This window comes from Sapajus apella, unplaced genomic scaffold, assembly GCF_009761245.1.
Source record: "Sapajus apella isolate SASKATOON/1434 unplaced genomic scaffold, GSC_monkey_1.0 scaffold43, whole genome shotgun sequence".
In the NCBI taxonomy this organism is placed as follows: Eukaryota; Metazoa; Chordata; class Mammalia; order Primates; family Cebidae; genus Sapajus; species Sapajus apella.
The window spans coordinates 6921991-6936873 of NW_022436983.1; the positions used below are offsets into that span (position 1 = coordinate 6921991).

At 48.2% G+C, this 14883-nt stretch overlaps 1 protein-coding gene across 1 annotated transcript; it reads left to right on the forward strand.

Annotated features, from left to right (window-relative positions):
• The first annotated feature begins 1230 nt into the window (after nt 1–1230).
• Nucleotides 1231–12482, forward strand: AADACL3 (arylacetamide deacetylase like 3). Its single transcript, XM_032300449.1, has 4 exons — nt 1231–1438; nt 4748–4964; nt 6450–6513; nt 11393–12482. Exons 1-4 carry the CDS (start codon nt 1271–1273, stop codon nt 12162–12164), a joined length of 1221 nt encoding a protein of 406 aa, XP_032156340.1. The 5' UTR covers nt 1231–1270; the 3' UTR covers nt 12165–12482.
• Nucleotides 12483–14883: the final 2401 nt, after the last annotated feature.

The window sequence follows — 14883 nt, forward strand, 5'->3', positions numbered from 1 at the left end:
CCATCCCCCACCTTCCCCATCCCCCACCTTCCCCATCCCCCACCTTCCTTATCCCCCACCTTCCCCACCCCCACCTTCCCTACCCCCCACCTTCCTCATTCCCGCCTTCCCCACCCCCCACCTTCCCCCCCCCCCCCTTCCCCCTCCTCCACCTTCCCCATCCCTTATCTTCCCCACCCCCACCTTCCCCACCACCCGCTTCTTGGTTTTTCCCTGTGACCTTTATCACCACCTGCCTCACTTGTTTGTTTATTGTCTGGGAGGACAGGAGTTTTTCTTTTGTGGTGTTTTACTGCCGGAGGCTGGATCTGGGCTTGGTACTTTGTAGGTGCTCAGCAAACCCTTGTGGAGTGAGTGGATGAATAGACAGACTTTGTCCTCTTTCTTGCAAATCCAGGAGACTGTGCTTGCTTACCTTTCCAGGTCAGGTCAGAGGCTGATGTCACCAACAGAAATCCTCCCTAATGACCAAGTGCCACATCCACGGTCACAACAGCAATGTCTGCTGTGTCTCCCACCTCCGGGCTCAGGTGAGAGAGCAGTCATTCTCACACAGGGGAGATTTTATCTCCCAGAAGATATGGCCATAGCTGGAAACATTTTTGTTGTCCCCACTCTGGAAGGGGCAGGGCTGGCGCTGGAATGCCATAGATAAGAGGCCAGGGATATTGGCAAACACCCCGCAATGCACACTCATGCAGTCCAGCGAGCCAGCAGTACAGAGGTTGGGAAACCCTGCATTCGCAACGCTTGGATTTGAATCCTGGCTTTGCCAAATGCCAGCATTCTGATCGTGAGCAAGTTACGTGCACTCAGCCTCACTTTCCAAATCTGTCAAGTGGGGATAATAATAGGCGCCCCACTCTGTAGGATTGTTGGTTGCCTCAAGCGCAGCTGGAGTGGAATCAGGGAGTGGGGAGATGAGGTCCGAGGCTGGTGGGCGGAATCGTGTTTGTGATGTCCATTGCGACTTGGTGGCTTACCCAAGGCTAGTTGTAGCTAGCAGTGCCAGGTTGTAAGGTGGGACTCTAGAACTTTATTTTCTGGCTGGATCAGCTGGATGGGCCACTTTCTCCCCTGCATGGGCCCTGTCCTAGAACCGTATCCTCACCTGAGCCTGTGACTCACCTGGGTTGGGCCAGCATTTGTGGGAGGTAGGGAAGGGCAGGTGTGACTTATAAGTGAAGGAGATCTGCCGGCTCGGAACCATGTCCTAAAGTGTCTGTGCAGTGCACAGCTTCCTCTCAGCCTCCTCCGAGTGGGAAGCAGCATGTGGACCCTGGCTCTGATGCTCCTCGCAGCAGCCTGCTTGTTCTCGCTGGGGGTCGCTCTGTGGGTCATTTGCAGCCATTTTTTCATTGTGCACATCCCTGCAGCGATTGGCCACCCTGTGAAACTGAGAGTCCTCCATTGCATATTCCAGCTGCTGGTGACATGGGTGAGTTTTGTGTTTTATGTGTCCCCTCCTGCTGAGTATTAAGGAAGGGGGCAGGAGAAAGCACACGCCAGAAGCTTCTAGCTGAATGAACATCGATATCATGGGACCCACAGTGACGGCTGATCACCCCTTCTCAAACCTGCGTTATCACGTGGTTCATAGCCTCTTTTGGTGTTTATGAAGCTCGCTGGGCTAATATCCACAAAATTCAAAGAATGATCTGCTTTCTCAGTTCACAGAAGGAAAAAACAAGTCTGGTTCTATCCACCTGCATGTCTCCCATTTGACTTTCTTTTTTTTTTTTCTTTCTTTCTTTTTTAATAGACACAGGGTTTCTCCATGTTGGTCAGTCTGGCCTCGAACTTCCCGACCTCAGGTGATCCGCCTGCCGCGGCCTCCTAAAGTGCTGGGATTACAGGCGTGAGCCACCTCGTCCAGCCTGACTTTCTTTTTTGTGTTGGTTTGTTTTATTTTTTTAAACTGAGGTAAAACATTCATATAAAATGTACCATTTTTGCTATTTTTAAGTGTACAGCTCAGTGGTAATAAATGTGTCTATGTTATTAGCAGCACTCAGCACTCTCAGAAGCTGTGACGACAGGAATGAGTTTTCCTGAATCTCTGAGCCCCAGTTGCTATTTACCTGCTAGCTAGAGCCAGCAAGCCACAAAATAAATGGGTAGCAGATGAGTAAATTAGTGCCGGTGAGCAAAACTACAGTTTATGACTTTAAAAATATATTGTTGTTTTTGAGAGATAGAAAGCTGCCTAGGTAATATAATTTGATGCTGCTCCTGTTGTAATTTGTTAAAATCCCTGTAAACGGAACTGTGTCGGTATTGCCAATATGGATTTCTTGTACCTTTTCAGAGGGTTGACGGAAATTGAATATACAAAATATTTCTTGTAAGTTTCTTACAAAATGAAAAGCAATTGCCAGGGCCTCTTCTCCAGAGACACCTTAGATGTCTCTTCTATACTATTTAGAAGAATGTGGGTCTCTTGGGGGATAGGGGGCTAGGGGAGGGACAGCATGGGGTGGGGAGGTTGGGGAGGGATTACATTGGGAGAAATGCCTGATGTAGGTGACGGGGGGATGGAGGCAGAAAACCACCATGGCATGTGTGTACCTATGCAACAATCCTGCAAGATCTGCACATGTACCCAAGAACTTAAAGTACAATAATAAAAAAAAAAAGAATGTAGCTATTATCTAAAAGAGAAGAGCCCAAGGCCTCTGATCTCCAGAGTCAGACGCAGTGATTGGCTCCCAGGTGTTCCTGGCCTTGACGCTCATATTCTGTAGTCCAGGGTCCCAAATACAGTGACTTGATTTCTTCCTTTGCAAAGTGGGGAGAATTGCCCCTACTTCACAACATTTTGTGGGGACTCCGTGAATCACCCTCTCCAGAGGGCGACGCCTGGCACAGAGGGAGCCCTCTGTAAATACTAACCATGGTTACTCTCTGTTGACTCATTGCATCCTGCACCAATTCTGGGCGCCAGGGTCAATGGCAGGTGAGAGGGAGAACGTCCCCCCAGGTCTGCCTTTAGGGAGCTTGTAGGCTCCAGCCAGTGGGGGCAGGGAATCGGTCCATAAAGGAGCAAACCCACAAGCGAACAAGCTCCAGATAAATAGCTTCCCAAAGTGGAGAACACCAGGAAGACAGCAGAGCCCATGAGGTGAGCCCAGCAGGGCTTCTCACCTAGGGCTCCCTGAGCCCCCCTAGGTCATGGAATACAAGGGGCTCGTGGACTTGGATGGGGTCAAAATTAGCCCATTTTCACGGCTGACCTCCAGTCGAAATTCCTTCCACGAGGACTGAAGGCAACAAACCACAGTACTGAAAGCCAGACCTCGACTTTGTCACCAAGAGGAGTCACAGCTATTTGCATAGCCTATTTGACATTGGAAAACTCATGTATTCTCCTCTTTCCTTTGAAACTAGGGTACCATCAGGCAGCAGCTAGATCTTATTACTCAATGTGCTGATAAGGAAGTACCTGTATTATCACATCATACACTTTAATATTTTGATAAGGACACTCAAAACTGCTTTCCTTTATAATCCCACATATTTATTTTATGTATTTAAAAATGCTCTGGGCTGGGTGTAATGGCTCACACCTGTAATCCAAGCACTTTGGGAGGCGGAGACAGGAGGATCCTTTTGAGTCCAAGAGTTTGAGACCAGCTTGGGCGACACAGTGGGGCCTCCATCGCTCTAAAAAAAAAAAAAGTTCTGAAATGAGGCCCTTCACCCATGGCCAAAACGGCTGTGACACAGAAAAGGATTACACAACACTGGAAGGCTACCCAGAGAGACAGCCTGCTTTATTTGCATATTTTTAACTCTTTTTTTTTTTGACCTGGAGTTTTGCTCTTGTTGCCCAGGCTGGAGTGCAGTGGTGCGATCTCAGCTCACTGCAACCTCTGCCTCCCAGGTTCAAGAGATTCTCCTGCCCCAGCCTCTCAAGTAGCTGGGATTACAGGTGCCTGCTACCATGCCTAGCTAGTTTTTGTATTTTTAGTAGAGACGGGGTTTCACCATGTTGGCCAGGCTGGTCTCAAATTCCTGACCTCAAGTGATCCACCCGCCTTGGCCTCCCAATGTTGGGATTACAGGCATGAGCCACGATGCCTGGCTGTATTTTTAACTCCTTGTGCAAACTTTGACATATACCAAACGGGAACAGAGTGCCCACCCTCCAGCGCTGCCATCGCTGACTCCTGGCCCATCTCCCTTCCCTGTGTCCCTGACTTTCCCCTCATTTCCATTTATTTAAGAAGCCAGTCTTGGACATCGTAGTATTTTATCCTCAAATTCTTCAGTAGGTATTTTCAAAGATATAAACTCCCCCTTCCTGTTTTTAACAAACATAGCCACACTCCAGTTAGCTACATATGCTTGGGTGGCCAGATTGGCTGGGACAGCACAGGAAGGCCTTCCTGGAAACGTGTGGCACCCAGGACGAGGTGGAGCAGGGCCTCGTGGTGGAGGGGGGGTGTTGCAGGTAGAGGGACCATCAGGGTGCCCAGAAGCCTGGCTCGTAGTGGCTGCAGTGTAAGGTGTCAGGAGAGTGGGTTGGGCAGGGCTGGCTGGTGCTGTAGCCACATAGGCCTGCGTGGGAGTGGATTTTCCTGCAGGTGTCCTGAGAGCACGGAGGGGTTGAGCAGGGCTGTGTCCAGTCTAACTGCTGTTTCCTCAAATGCCTTTTGCCACTTGTGAAGGGCAGGTCTGAGGGCCAGGCTCCAGACGGCCTATGCAGAAACCCATCTCAACTCATTTCTTCTTCTTTCTCCAACAGGGGATGATTTTTGAGAAGCTCAGAATCTGTGCTATGCCCCAATTTATCTGTTTCATGCAAGATCTGCGGCTGCTGAAGTACGATCCCGACGTTGTGGTTACAGATTTACACTTTGGGACAATCCCTGTGAAGCTGTACCAGCCCAAGGCATCCAGCTGCACCCTGAAGCCTGGCATCGTGTACTTCCACGGTGGCGGGGGTGCCCTAGGGAGCTTGAGTAAGAACCCCTTTCTCAGACCTCCCAAACGGTGATGGCACCCCTTAACATAACTTGAAAGAATGGGATCTTCCTGGGACATAACGTTTGCTATCATGACCAGGGAACACCAGGGCAGTTCATGGTTTGCAGGTCATTCAGGGGAAAAAATACGGAATATATTGCCCTCTTATACATCTCCTTATTCACATAACTGTAATCTTTTTTTTCTTTTTTTTTGAGACGGAGTTTCACTCATGCTACCCAGGCTGGAGTGCAATGGCACGATCTCGGCTTACCACAACCTCCGCCTCCTGGGTTCAGGCAATTCTTCTGCCTCAGCCTCCTGAGTAGCTGGGATTACAGGCACGCGCCACCATGCCCAGCTAATGTTTTGTATTTTTAGTAGAGACGGGGTTTCACCATGTTGACCAGGATGGTCTTGATCTCTTGACCTTGTGATCCACCCGCCTCGGCCTCCCAAAGTGCTGGGATTACAGGCTTGAGCCACCGCGCCCGGCCATAAATGTAATCCTTAGTGAAATTAACAATACTGTAATATAAGGAAGGAAACTGTAAGGTAATGACCCTGAAATGTACCCCTACCTGCATTTATATGTGTACATATGTATATACATATATATACGTAGATATCGCTACCTTATCGTTACCACCTCTATTTAGTTGGAGATAAGGACATCTTAAATGAAAAGAATTAAAACACAGCATTTCGTTTCACATCAGGTTTTGTTAAGACAAATTCTGGTACAGACAAACAGGAAGATTTGAGAAAAATCAATGAGAGGAAAAAGTCACTATTGAGACAATTTTACTATCTTAATTGTTACCCCTGGGGAATTAGGGTAGGGGGACACTTTGATTTGCTTTCAGCAGTGCTTTCTAATCTGTGGAATGCCAGGGTCCCAGTGTGGCAGCCTTTGAGAATAAGGGGTTTCATGCAATGGAGACGTTGGTTTGGTCTGTATGAGAATGATGCTAACAGCTAATATTTATTAATCAATATTTATTAATATGACTAATTACATGCAGGCACTGTGGGAACCCTATATGTCGATGATCTCATTCCTACTCCAGCACTCTATGAGTTAGATATTATCATCATCCCAGCTCACAGACGAGGAAATTGCAAGGCACTATGTTAGCTGCAGCTAGAAGGAGGCAAAGCTGAGGTTCGAACTCCAGTCTGTCTGAATCCAGAGCTCATACCCTAAACCACTGCACTCTACAGTCAAACAGCTTCGCAGATATTTTTAATGACTTGTAGGATGGATCAGAGGGTGGGCATCTTAGAGAAAGTTGCTCAGGCAGTACCACGGAGGAGAGCCAGTGAGAAGCTTGGCCGGAAGTTTGCTGGAATAGGGGAACTGGAGTAGGGGAAAATCTAGTCAGTGTCAGCCCAAGTGCTGTGTGTGTAGGAAGAAGACAGTGACAATGGCTGGCAAAGGAAGCCTTCCTAGTGAATGTCAAACACCATTTATTTTCTAGAAACCCACCATGGCATATGCTCTCGTTTGTGCAAGGAGAGTGACTCCGTGGTTCTGGCAGTTGGGTGAGTAAAGGGGAGATGCCGGGGAGCCAGCAGGGAGCAAGGCTCTGATTTGGCGAGATGGGGTGGGAAATAGAAATGGGGGTGAGGTGGCCGGGCACAGTGGCTCGCACCTATAATCCCAGCACTTTGGGAGCCCGAGGTAGGTGGATCACGAGGTCAAGAGATCGAGACCATCCTGGTCAACATGGCGAAACCCCGTCTCTACTAAAAATACAAAAATTAGCTGAGCATGGTGGCGTGTGCCTGTAATCCCAGCTACTCGGGAGGCTGAGGCAGGAGAATTGCTTGAACCTGGGAGGTGGAGGCTACGGTGAGCCGAGATCTTGCCACTGCACTCCAGTGTGGGTAACAAGAGGGAAGCGCCATCTCAAAAAAAAAAAAAAAGAAAGAAAGAAAGAAAGAAATGCGGGTGAGGGGTGGGAGCAGATGGGAGCTGGAGGAAGCCCAGAGGAGGGGATGGGCTGAGAGAAGCCAGTGAAGAAAGACGTGGCTGGGTGTGGTGGCTCACGCCTGTAATCCCAGCACTTTGGGAGGCCACAGCAGGCGGAATGCTTGAGCCCAGGAGTTCAGACCAGCCTGGGCAACATAGTGAGACTTCATTTTTACAAAAAACACAAAAATTAGCCAGGTATGGTGGCATATGCCAGTGGTCCCAGCTACTTGGGAGGCCGAAGTGGGAGAAGCACCTGCGCCTGGGAGGTTGCAGTGAGAGAACCTGATTGCACCATGACACTCAGCCTGGGTGACAGACAGGAATCTGTCTTAAAACAAACAAAACACAACAAAAAAAGAAAAAGAAGTGAGAGAAAATATGGGGAGATGAAGAGAGAGGGAGAGACAGACGATGGGAACCCCTTCCTCTGTGCATGTGGGCCTTGGGTTTATTTAAACAGAGGCGTTTTGTGCATTTGGAAGGTGGGCAGGAAGGAGGTGGCCTTTTTAAAGCAGACCAGGTGCAGAGTTTCACTGCAAGAACACTTGGGTGGCACAACTCTTCTTTGAGTAAGACAGCCCTGCCCTTCCCTCTGCTAAATGCCGGTGGTACCCTGTACCATCACTCAACCTCAAATGCTGCCACATTCATTTCCAAGTGTTCCCATAAGGGAGGTTCCACGCCTGGTTGAGACCCACTAGAGAAGGTGAGAAAAACAAAAACAAACCCATTGTCTGTCCTGACGGGTCTCTGACAGTCACCCACCCCTCCTGGAGCCTCAAAGACGGCATGGTGGGCGCTGGGCCCCTGTCCTACCGCCTGATGCAGCATCACACAGGTGCTTCCTCCTGATAAGTTTCCCTGTAGTTTCATTTAAAGGTACACATTCGAAAGAAATAGCTGTTCTAGCTGGGGGCGGTGGCTTATGCCTGTAATAACAGCACTTTGGGAGGCTAAGGCAGGTGGATCACCTGTGGTCAGCAGTTCGAGACCAGCCTGGCCAACAAGGAGAAACCCTATCTCTACTAAAAATTAAAAAAAAATTAGCTGGGTGTTGTGGTGGTCACCTGGAATCCCAGCTACTCGGGAGGCTGAGGCAAGAGAATTGCTTAAACCTGAGAGTCGGAGGTTGCGGTGAGCAGAGATTGTGCCATTGCACTCCAGCCTGGGAGACAGAGTGGGACTCTGTCTCAAAAGAAAAAGAAATGTCAGTTGTCTGCATCTCAGTTGGGGTACATCTCCTAGCTTTCCTGTGACACAGCTATCTGAGGAGAGTGAAAAATGAAGAGATGGAGCCGGTGTGGCGGCTCACGCCTGTAATCCCAGCACTTTTGGAGGCCAAGGTGGTTGGATCACTTGATGCCAGGAGTTTGAGGCCAGCTGGGCCAACATGGTGAAACCCCGTCTCTACAAAAAATATGAAAATTAACCAGGCGTGGGGGCATGTGCCTGTAATCCTGGCTACTCAGGAGGCTGAGGCAGGAGAAGCGCTTGAACCCGGGAGGCAGAAGTTGCAGAGCCAAAATGGTGCCACTGGACTCCAACAACCTAGGTGACAGAGTGAGACTCCATCTCAAAAAAAAAAGTGAAAAGGTTAGATGACAAACCTGGCTAAACCCTGACTTTATAGTTCTCAGCTCCCAAGGAGTTTCACTGTGGGATGTTGCTAGACACCTTATCATTCTGCTTGTGCCAAAGCAAGAGATCATCGGTAAAACATGCCAGCAAGTCTCTGCCAGAAAGTTATTTTCTAAATCCAAGGTAGACAGGATTTTGGAGTTAAGGGTATTGCTCTCCAGGAATATCTATTGCCAGGTGGCCTGAAATGGGGATATGGAATGGAAACGGCTGATGGAATATTTATTTGTTGGTCCCATAGAGTGTTTCTTTTTCTTTCTTTTTTTTTTTTTTTTTTTTTTGGTTGGGGGGCTGGTGGTGGAGTCTCGTTCTGTTGCCCAGGCTGGAGTGCGGTGGCGTGATCTTGGCTCACTGCAACCTCTGCCTCCCGGGTTCAAGCGATTCTCCTGCCTCAGTCTCCCAAGTAGCTGGGACTACAGGCACACACCACCACGCCCAGCTAATTTTGTAATTTTAGTAGAGATGGGGTTTTACCATGTTGGTCAGGCTGGTCTTGAACCCCTGACCTCATGATCCGCCCACCTTGGCCTCCCAAAGTGCTGGGATTACAGGCGTGAGCCACTGCGCCTGGCCTCTTTTTCTTTTTATAAATTTGTGGCCAGCATTTAAAAATAGTGAACTTTCTCACAAAATCTGGATTTCTGGAATCTCTTAGCAATACCAGGTAGGCACGGCAGCAATGGTGTTGAGTGAGCGTAGCTCATTTGGAAGAGAGCTGTGTATCTCTGGCCTCTGGTGGTACAGCGAGTCCTCGATGCTGTCGATAGGTTCTTAGAACTGTGACTTGATGAAGTTAAACCAATTTTACCTATTAATTTACCTAGGCTAATTGATATAAATAAGAATTAAGCACTGATGGTATAATTCTGGTCACAAAAACACCAGCAAACTTACTTAAATTTTTTAAAATTTATTTTACTGCTTTTATATTTTATAATTTTCTTTAATAGAGACGAGGTCTTGCCATGTTGCTCGGGCTGGTCTCAAACTTCTGAGCTCTGGCAGTCCTTCTGTCTCAGCTTCTCAAAGTGCTGAGATTACAGGCACAAGCCGCTATGCCTGGTCTAAACTTCTAAATGAAGACCAAAAACTGATAATATTAAAAATTCAGATAAATGTGAGCTATACATATATTTTTAAAAGATTAATATAAACAAAAATATTTATCCAATTTTCGGCGAATCAATGGGCGATGGTGGTCATTGCGGTGAAGGGTTAAATCTAGCAATAAATATTTTCAAAGCAAAAATTGTCAGGAGTACCTCTGACCACCTCCCAATTCAAAAACAAACACAAATGTGGCAGGCTCATTGAAAGCTTCTGTACTGCATCATTTATTTTTGTGCAGATGTACGATTATGGTACACTTTGTGCATTTGTTTTTTTTTTTAGCTTGGTCTCACTCTGTCACCCCGGCTGGAGTGCAGTGGTGTGATCTCGGCTCACTGCAACCCTGCCTCCCAGGCTCAAGTGATTCTCATGCCTCAGCCTCTTGAGTAGCTGGAACCACAGACGCGCACCACCACGCCCGGCTAATTTTTTCTATTTTTGGTAGAAGCAGGGTTTCACCATGTTGCCCAGGCTGGTTTTGAACTCCTGAGCTCAGGCAATCCATCTGCTTTGGCCTCCCAAAGTGCTAGGATGACAGGCTCAAGCCACCGTGCCCGACCAACTTTATGCATTTTTATTTTGCAATAATTTGTCTTCCTTCATCTATTCATTTTCCAACTCCCTTATTCCAGTTGAGGTCCGGGCTGGCTGGAGCCTATCCCTGCAGCTCAGGGAACAAGGCAGGAACCAACCCTGGACGGGACACCCCTCCTATCGCAGGGAACACTCACACGTGCACCCACATTCACTTGGACCGGGGCAATTTAGAGATGCTCATGAATGTAACATACACATCTTTGGGATGTGGGCGGGAACTGGAGGATCTGGAGAAAACCCACATGACATGGGGAGAATGTGCGAACTCCACATGAACAGTAGTAGCTCAGGCTACAATCATTTTTCTTTCTTCCATCAATATCATGAAACAACATTGAATGAAATGACATTATTTGAGGGCCTACTTTTTTTTCTTCTTTGAGACAGGGTCTCGCTCTGTCACCAAGGCTGGAGTGCAGTGGCATGATCACAGCTCACTGCAGCCTCAACCTCCCAGGCCCAAGCCATCCGCCTGCCTCAGCCTCCTGAGTAGCTGGGACTACAGGCATCCACCACCACACCCAGCTAATATTTTGTGTTCTTTGAAGAGATGGGTTTTCACCATGTTGCCCAGGCTGAACTTGAACTCTTGGACTCAAGTGAACAGCCCACCTCGGCCTCCCAAAGTGCTGAAATTAAAGGTGTGAACCACTGACCTGGCCGACTGGCTGTGTTTAAGTCTACAAGATCCCCCCAACAAAATCTGTGGGTATGGCATGATTAATTAAAAACATAAGCAAGCCTTGAAGATGCTTATACAAGAATCCTAAAACAGGAGGCAGGAGCAGGTGAGTCAGGGAAGCAGCATAAGGTAGGTTCAGAAAGATGGGGCTAGAGTTGGTGATATTTACATTGTTGGCCAATTGGTAGAAGTCTTGTGACACAGGTTCCCCATTAGGGCATTGAGACAATAGGAATGGCACCTGCCAAGTTATGTGGGCTGTATGTGTCTCATCTTATTTAAGCCTCACACCTAACTTTACCCGCTCAAGTTTCAGAAAGGGAAGTGAATCGACTAATTTGGGCTAAAAGATGCTAGGTGCTGATATTTTTGGATCTGCCGGGGCGTTGAGTATCAACTGTTTCTTGATTCCTTTTTAGTTACCGCAAGTTACCCAAATATAAGTGTCCAGTGTCAATAAGAGACTGCTTGGCGGCCACCATCCACTTCCTGAGGTCCCTACATGCATATGGAGTGGATCCAGCCCGGGTTGTGGTCTGTGGCGACAGTTTGGGAGGGGGAATAGCCACAGTGGTTTGTCAAAAACTTGTGAACATGCCAGATCTGCCCCGGATCCGGGCTCAGATCCTGATCTATGCCGTTCTCCAAGTCCTAGATTTTCAGACCCCTTCCTTTCAGCAGAGAAAGAACATCCCGATGCTCTGCTGGAGTTTCACCTGGTACTGTTTTTCTCACTATCTGGATATCAGCTCCTCCTGGCAAGAGGTCATCATGAAAGGTGCCCATTTGCCTGCCAAAGTCTGGGAAAAGTACAGAAAGTGGTTGGGCCCAGAAAACATCCCGGAGAGGTTTAAGAGCGGCTACCAACAGAAGCCCCACGAGCCCGTGAATGAAGCTGCTTACTTGGAACTAAGTGTTGTCCTGGATGTGATGTGCTCGCCCCTGATTGCAGAAGATGACATAGTGTCTCAACTCCCGGAAGCTTGCATCGTGAGCTGTGAGTATGATGCCCTCCGGGACAGTTCACTGTTGTACAAGAAGAGGCTGGAAGACCTGGGAGTGCCTGTGACCTGGCACCATGTGGAGGATGGTTTCCACGGAGTGCTCAACACCATTGACCTGAACTTCTTGTACTTCCCCAGCTCCACGAGAATTCTGAATGTGTTAACCCATTTTATAAAGGGACTGTGACCATCTTTCTTCTCTGCTGGTGCTGTGGTGTGGATTCCACGGTCATCCAGCCTCCCACAGGACTCTCTGTTGCTGATTTAGGTGGTGCATAGTGAGGCTAGGGAGCAGATGGAGGTTGCTGTCTCCTTTCTGATCTAGGTTCTAGAACCACACAATGTCCAGAGGATGCCATAGAGAAGACAGGTTTGCAGGTGGGGGTGGGGCTCTCTGTCTTTGGCCTCTATTGGGAAAACATGTGGGGACAATCTACAGTGGCCATTTGTGGGAGTGAATCACAGGTAAGGACTGTTCTCAGCCTCCCTAAGGGGCAGTTCAGACTCTCCAGATTGATACAGACTGTGGGTGACTTGTGTCCACTTGGCTGGACCTTGGAATAGCACAAGAGGATCACATACAATCTCACGGGACCTTCCCAAGCTGTCTCAGAGGCAGGAGCTCTGATGCTCCAGGCTGCTGGGAGGTGGTAGTGGTGGTGGAGAAACTGGCTGTCACCCACCGTCTCTTCTGTAATGACTTTTCCTGCTGTTTCTCAGCCCCTGGGATCAGAGTCTTGACTGCCTGGGCTGGAAAAGCTAAGGCAGAATTGATAGAACTTCCACAGTGGTTAGCATCTAGCAGTAAATAAAGACGTCTTGCAGCTGCCGGACTTGGGGAGGCTCTGGAGCTCCTGGAATCAAAGCCTGGCTTCCAACCAGAAGCCCGAAATCAGTGTTCTAACAGTTTGAGGAGAGAAGTTGGGAGGGAAGTGGGGTCCTGAGTCAGAGACCCACGAAGGCTGAGTCTAACCAGATAACCCTGTCCACAGTGCAAAGTCAAGACAGCCAAAGGGACAGAAGATGTATTGGTGAGAACGATTTCTTTTTTAAGACATGGAACCAACTCAAATTGACCTCCATCAGAAAGAGAATGGATTGGCTTAGGTAGCAATGCATGCTAGGCATCCATCAGGCAAGGTTTGATCCAGGAACTCACACAGTGCCATCAGCTGTCCTGTCTTCTCTGCTCTGCTCTTCTCTCCTCTGTGTTAATGCCGCCTTCACCTCTCCATACGGTGGTACTGAGAAGTTTCATGCTTACCTTCTCCCAGGGTCGAGTTAATTATCATGTAGTTGCCTCATTCTCAGCAGTCCCAGCAAAAACCTTATGGCAACTTGATGGCTTTGTTGGCTTTCTGAGCAATGTGTCCAGTTGCCACAACCAAGGGAATGGAATGTTCTAGCTGACCATTCCCAAGTTCTATGTCATCTGGAAGTGGAGGGTGGAGTCAGTTCACCATGGTGCTTAGACTAAGCATGAAATGGTGAGTGACAGCTTCCCTAATCGAAGGGTAAATTACAGAAGCTAAACTGAACCCTCAGGCAGGGTACGTGGAAGTGGCAAGAAATGTCAAGGTCCACTGGGCAAGTTGGCCAACTGCTCCTTAGGAATGAAAATTCATTTGAAAGGAATGGTCAGGCTCCCATGCTGGCCCCATCTGGTCTTCTGGAGGCTCTGATCTTGGTTAGTGAGTGGTCTTTACAGGCTAAGGTCAAGGCGATTGCATAAAAAACCCCGTGGATGCCCTTAATTTGCTTTCAGTTGAACATTTGGGCTGAACTATGAGGCAGAGAGGAATCCAGTTGACCAGAAGGTGGTTTGTTGGAGAAATAGGAATCATCCCCTGAAAACACACTCTGTGGTAGCCACTTGACTGTTGAAGAGCACTGGAGTCCAAGGGGCGAGGCCTCCTCTGAGACAGGCCTCTGAGTTGAGAATTTTCTTGTTTCACCCCTGCCTCTGGAGATGTGTAGAGGAACATGAACTGACCTTCTGGGAAGCTGCGGTGGCAAGGAGTTGCTGAGGCACTGCAGGGCCGTGCCCAGCTGAGAGGAATGTATAACCTTTTAAGAGGCTGAGAGCGCCCCTGATTGGGCTCTTGCCCATGGCAGCTGCCTTCTGCAGATCGTGGGAGAATCAAGCACTTTCACCTAACGGCTGGATGATTGATTTTGGGACCGAATTCTCCACTCCTCTCCTTTGCCCCATCACCACTATCCTTCCTGCAATCCATCCACGAGACTCAGTTTGTGGAAAAGGGATAGGATTGAATGTTCACCCAGGGCCAGCTACACGCTAGGCACTGTACTGGACCATTTAAGTTTGCCACCTCCTACGTTCCTCACATTAATCCTACAGAGTAGGTAGGGGTCCACCTATGGGATATCACAGCTTCAGTTCCACACCACAGCAATAAAGCAAGTCACATGGATTTTTTGCTTCCCTCAGTGCATATAAAAGTTACACTTTCACTATATTGTTGTTTATGAGTGTGCAATAGCATTATGTCTTTAAAAAGCATGTACACCCTTAATTTAAAAATACCTTGTTGATGAAAAATGCTAACAATCATCTGAGCCTTCATCATTGCAGTAGCCTGGGCTACTACTGTCTCTGTGGCGTTTGCACGTTCTCCCCATGTCTGCATGGTTTTCTCTGAGTTTTCCGGCTTCCTCCCACATTCCCAAGCTGTGTATGTTACATTCATGGGTCTGTCTAAATTGTTGTAATCTTTTTGCTGGTTGGTGGTCTTGCCTTGATGTTGATGGCTGCCCAGCGATGCAGGTGGTGGTTGCTGAAGGCTGGGGTGGCTGTGGCAATTTTTCTTTCTTTTCTTTCTTTCTTTCTTTCTTTCTTTCTTTCTTTCTTTCTTTCTTTCTTTCTTTCTTTCTTTTCTTTTTTT

What these genes read in the sequence shown, in the direction of transcription:
- AADACL3 (XM_032300449.1), top strand. Translation starts at nt 1,271, where the DNA reads ATGTGGACCCTGGCTCTGATGCTCCTCGCAGCAGCCTGCTTGTTCTCG. An exon ending in GGGTGCCCTAGGGAGCTTGA is followed by an intron (nt 4,965 to 6,449) that starts GTAAGAACCCCT and finishes TTTATTTTCTAG; the next exon opens with AAACCCACCATGGCATATGC. An exon ending in TCCGTGGTTCTGGCAGTTGG is followed by an intron (nt 6,514 to 11,392) that starts GTGAGTAAAGGG and finishes ATTCCTTTTTAG; the next exon opens with TTACCGCAAGTTACCCAAAT.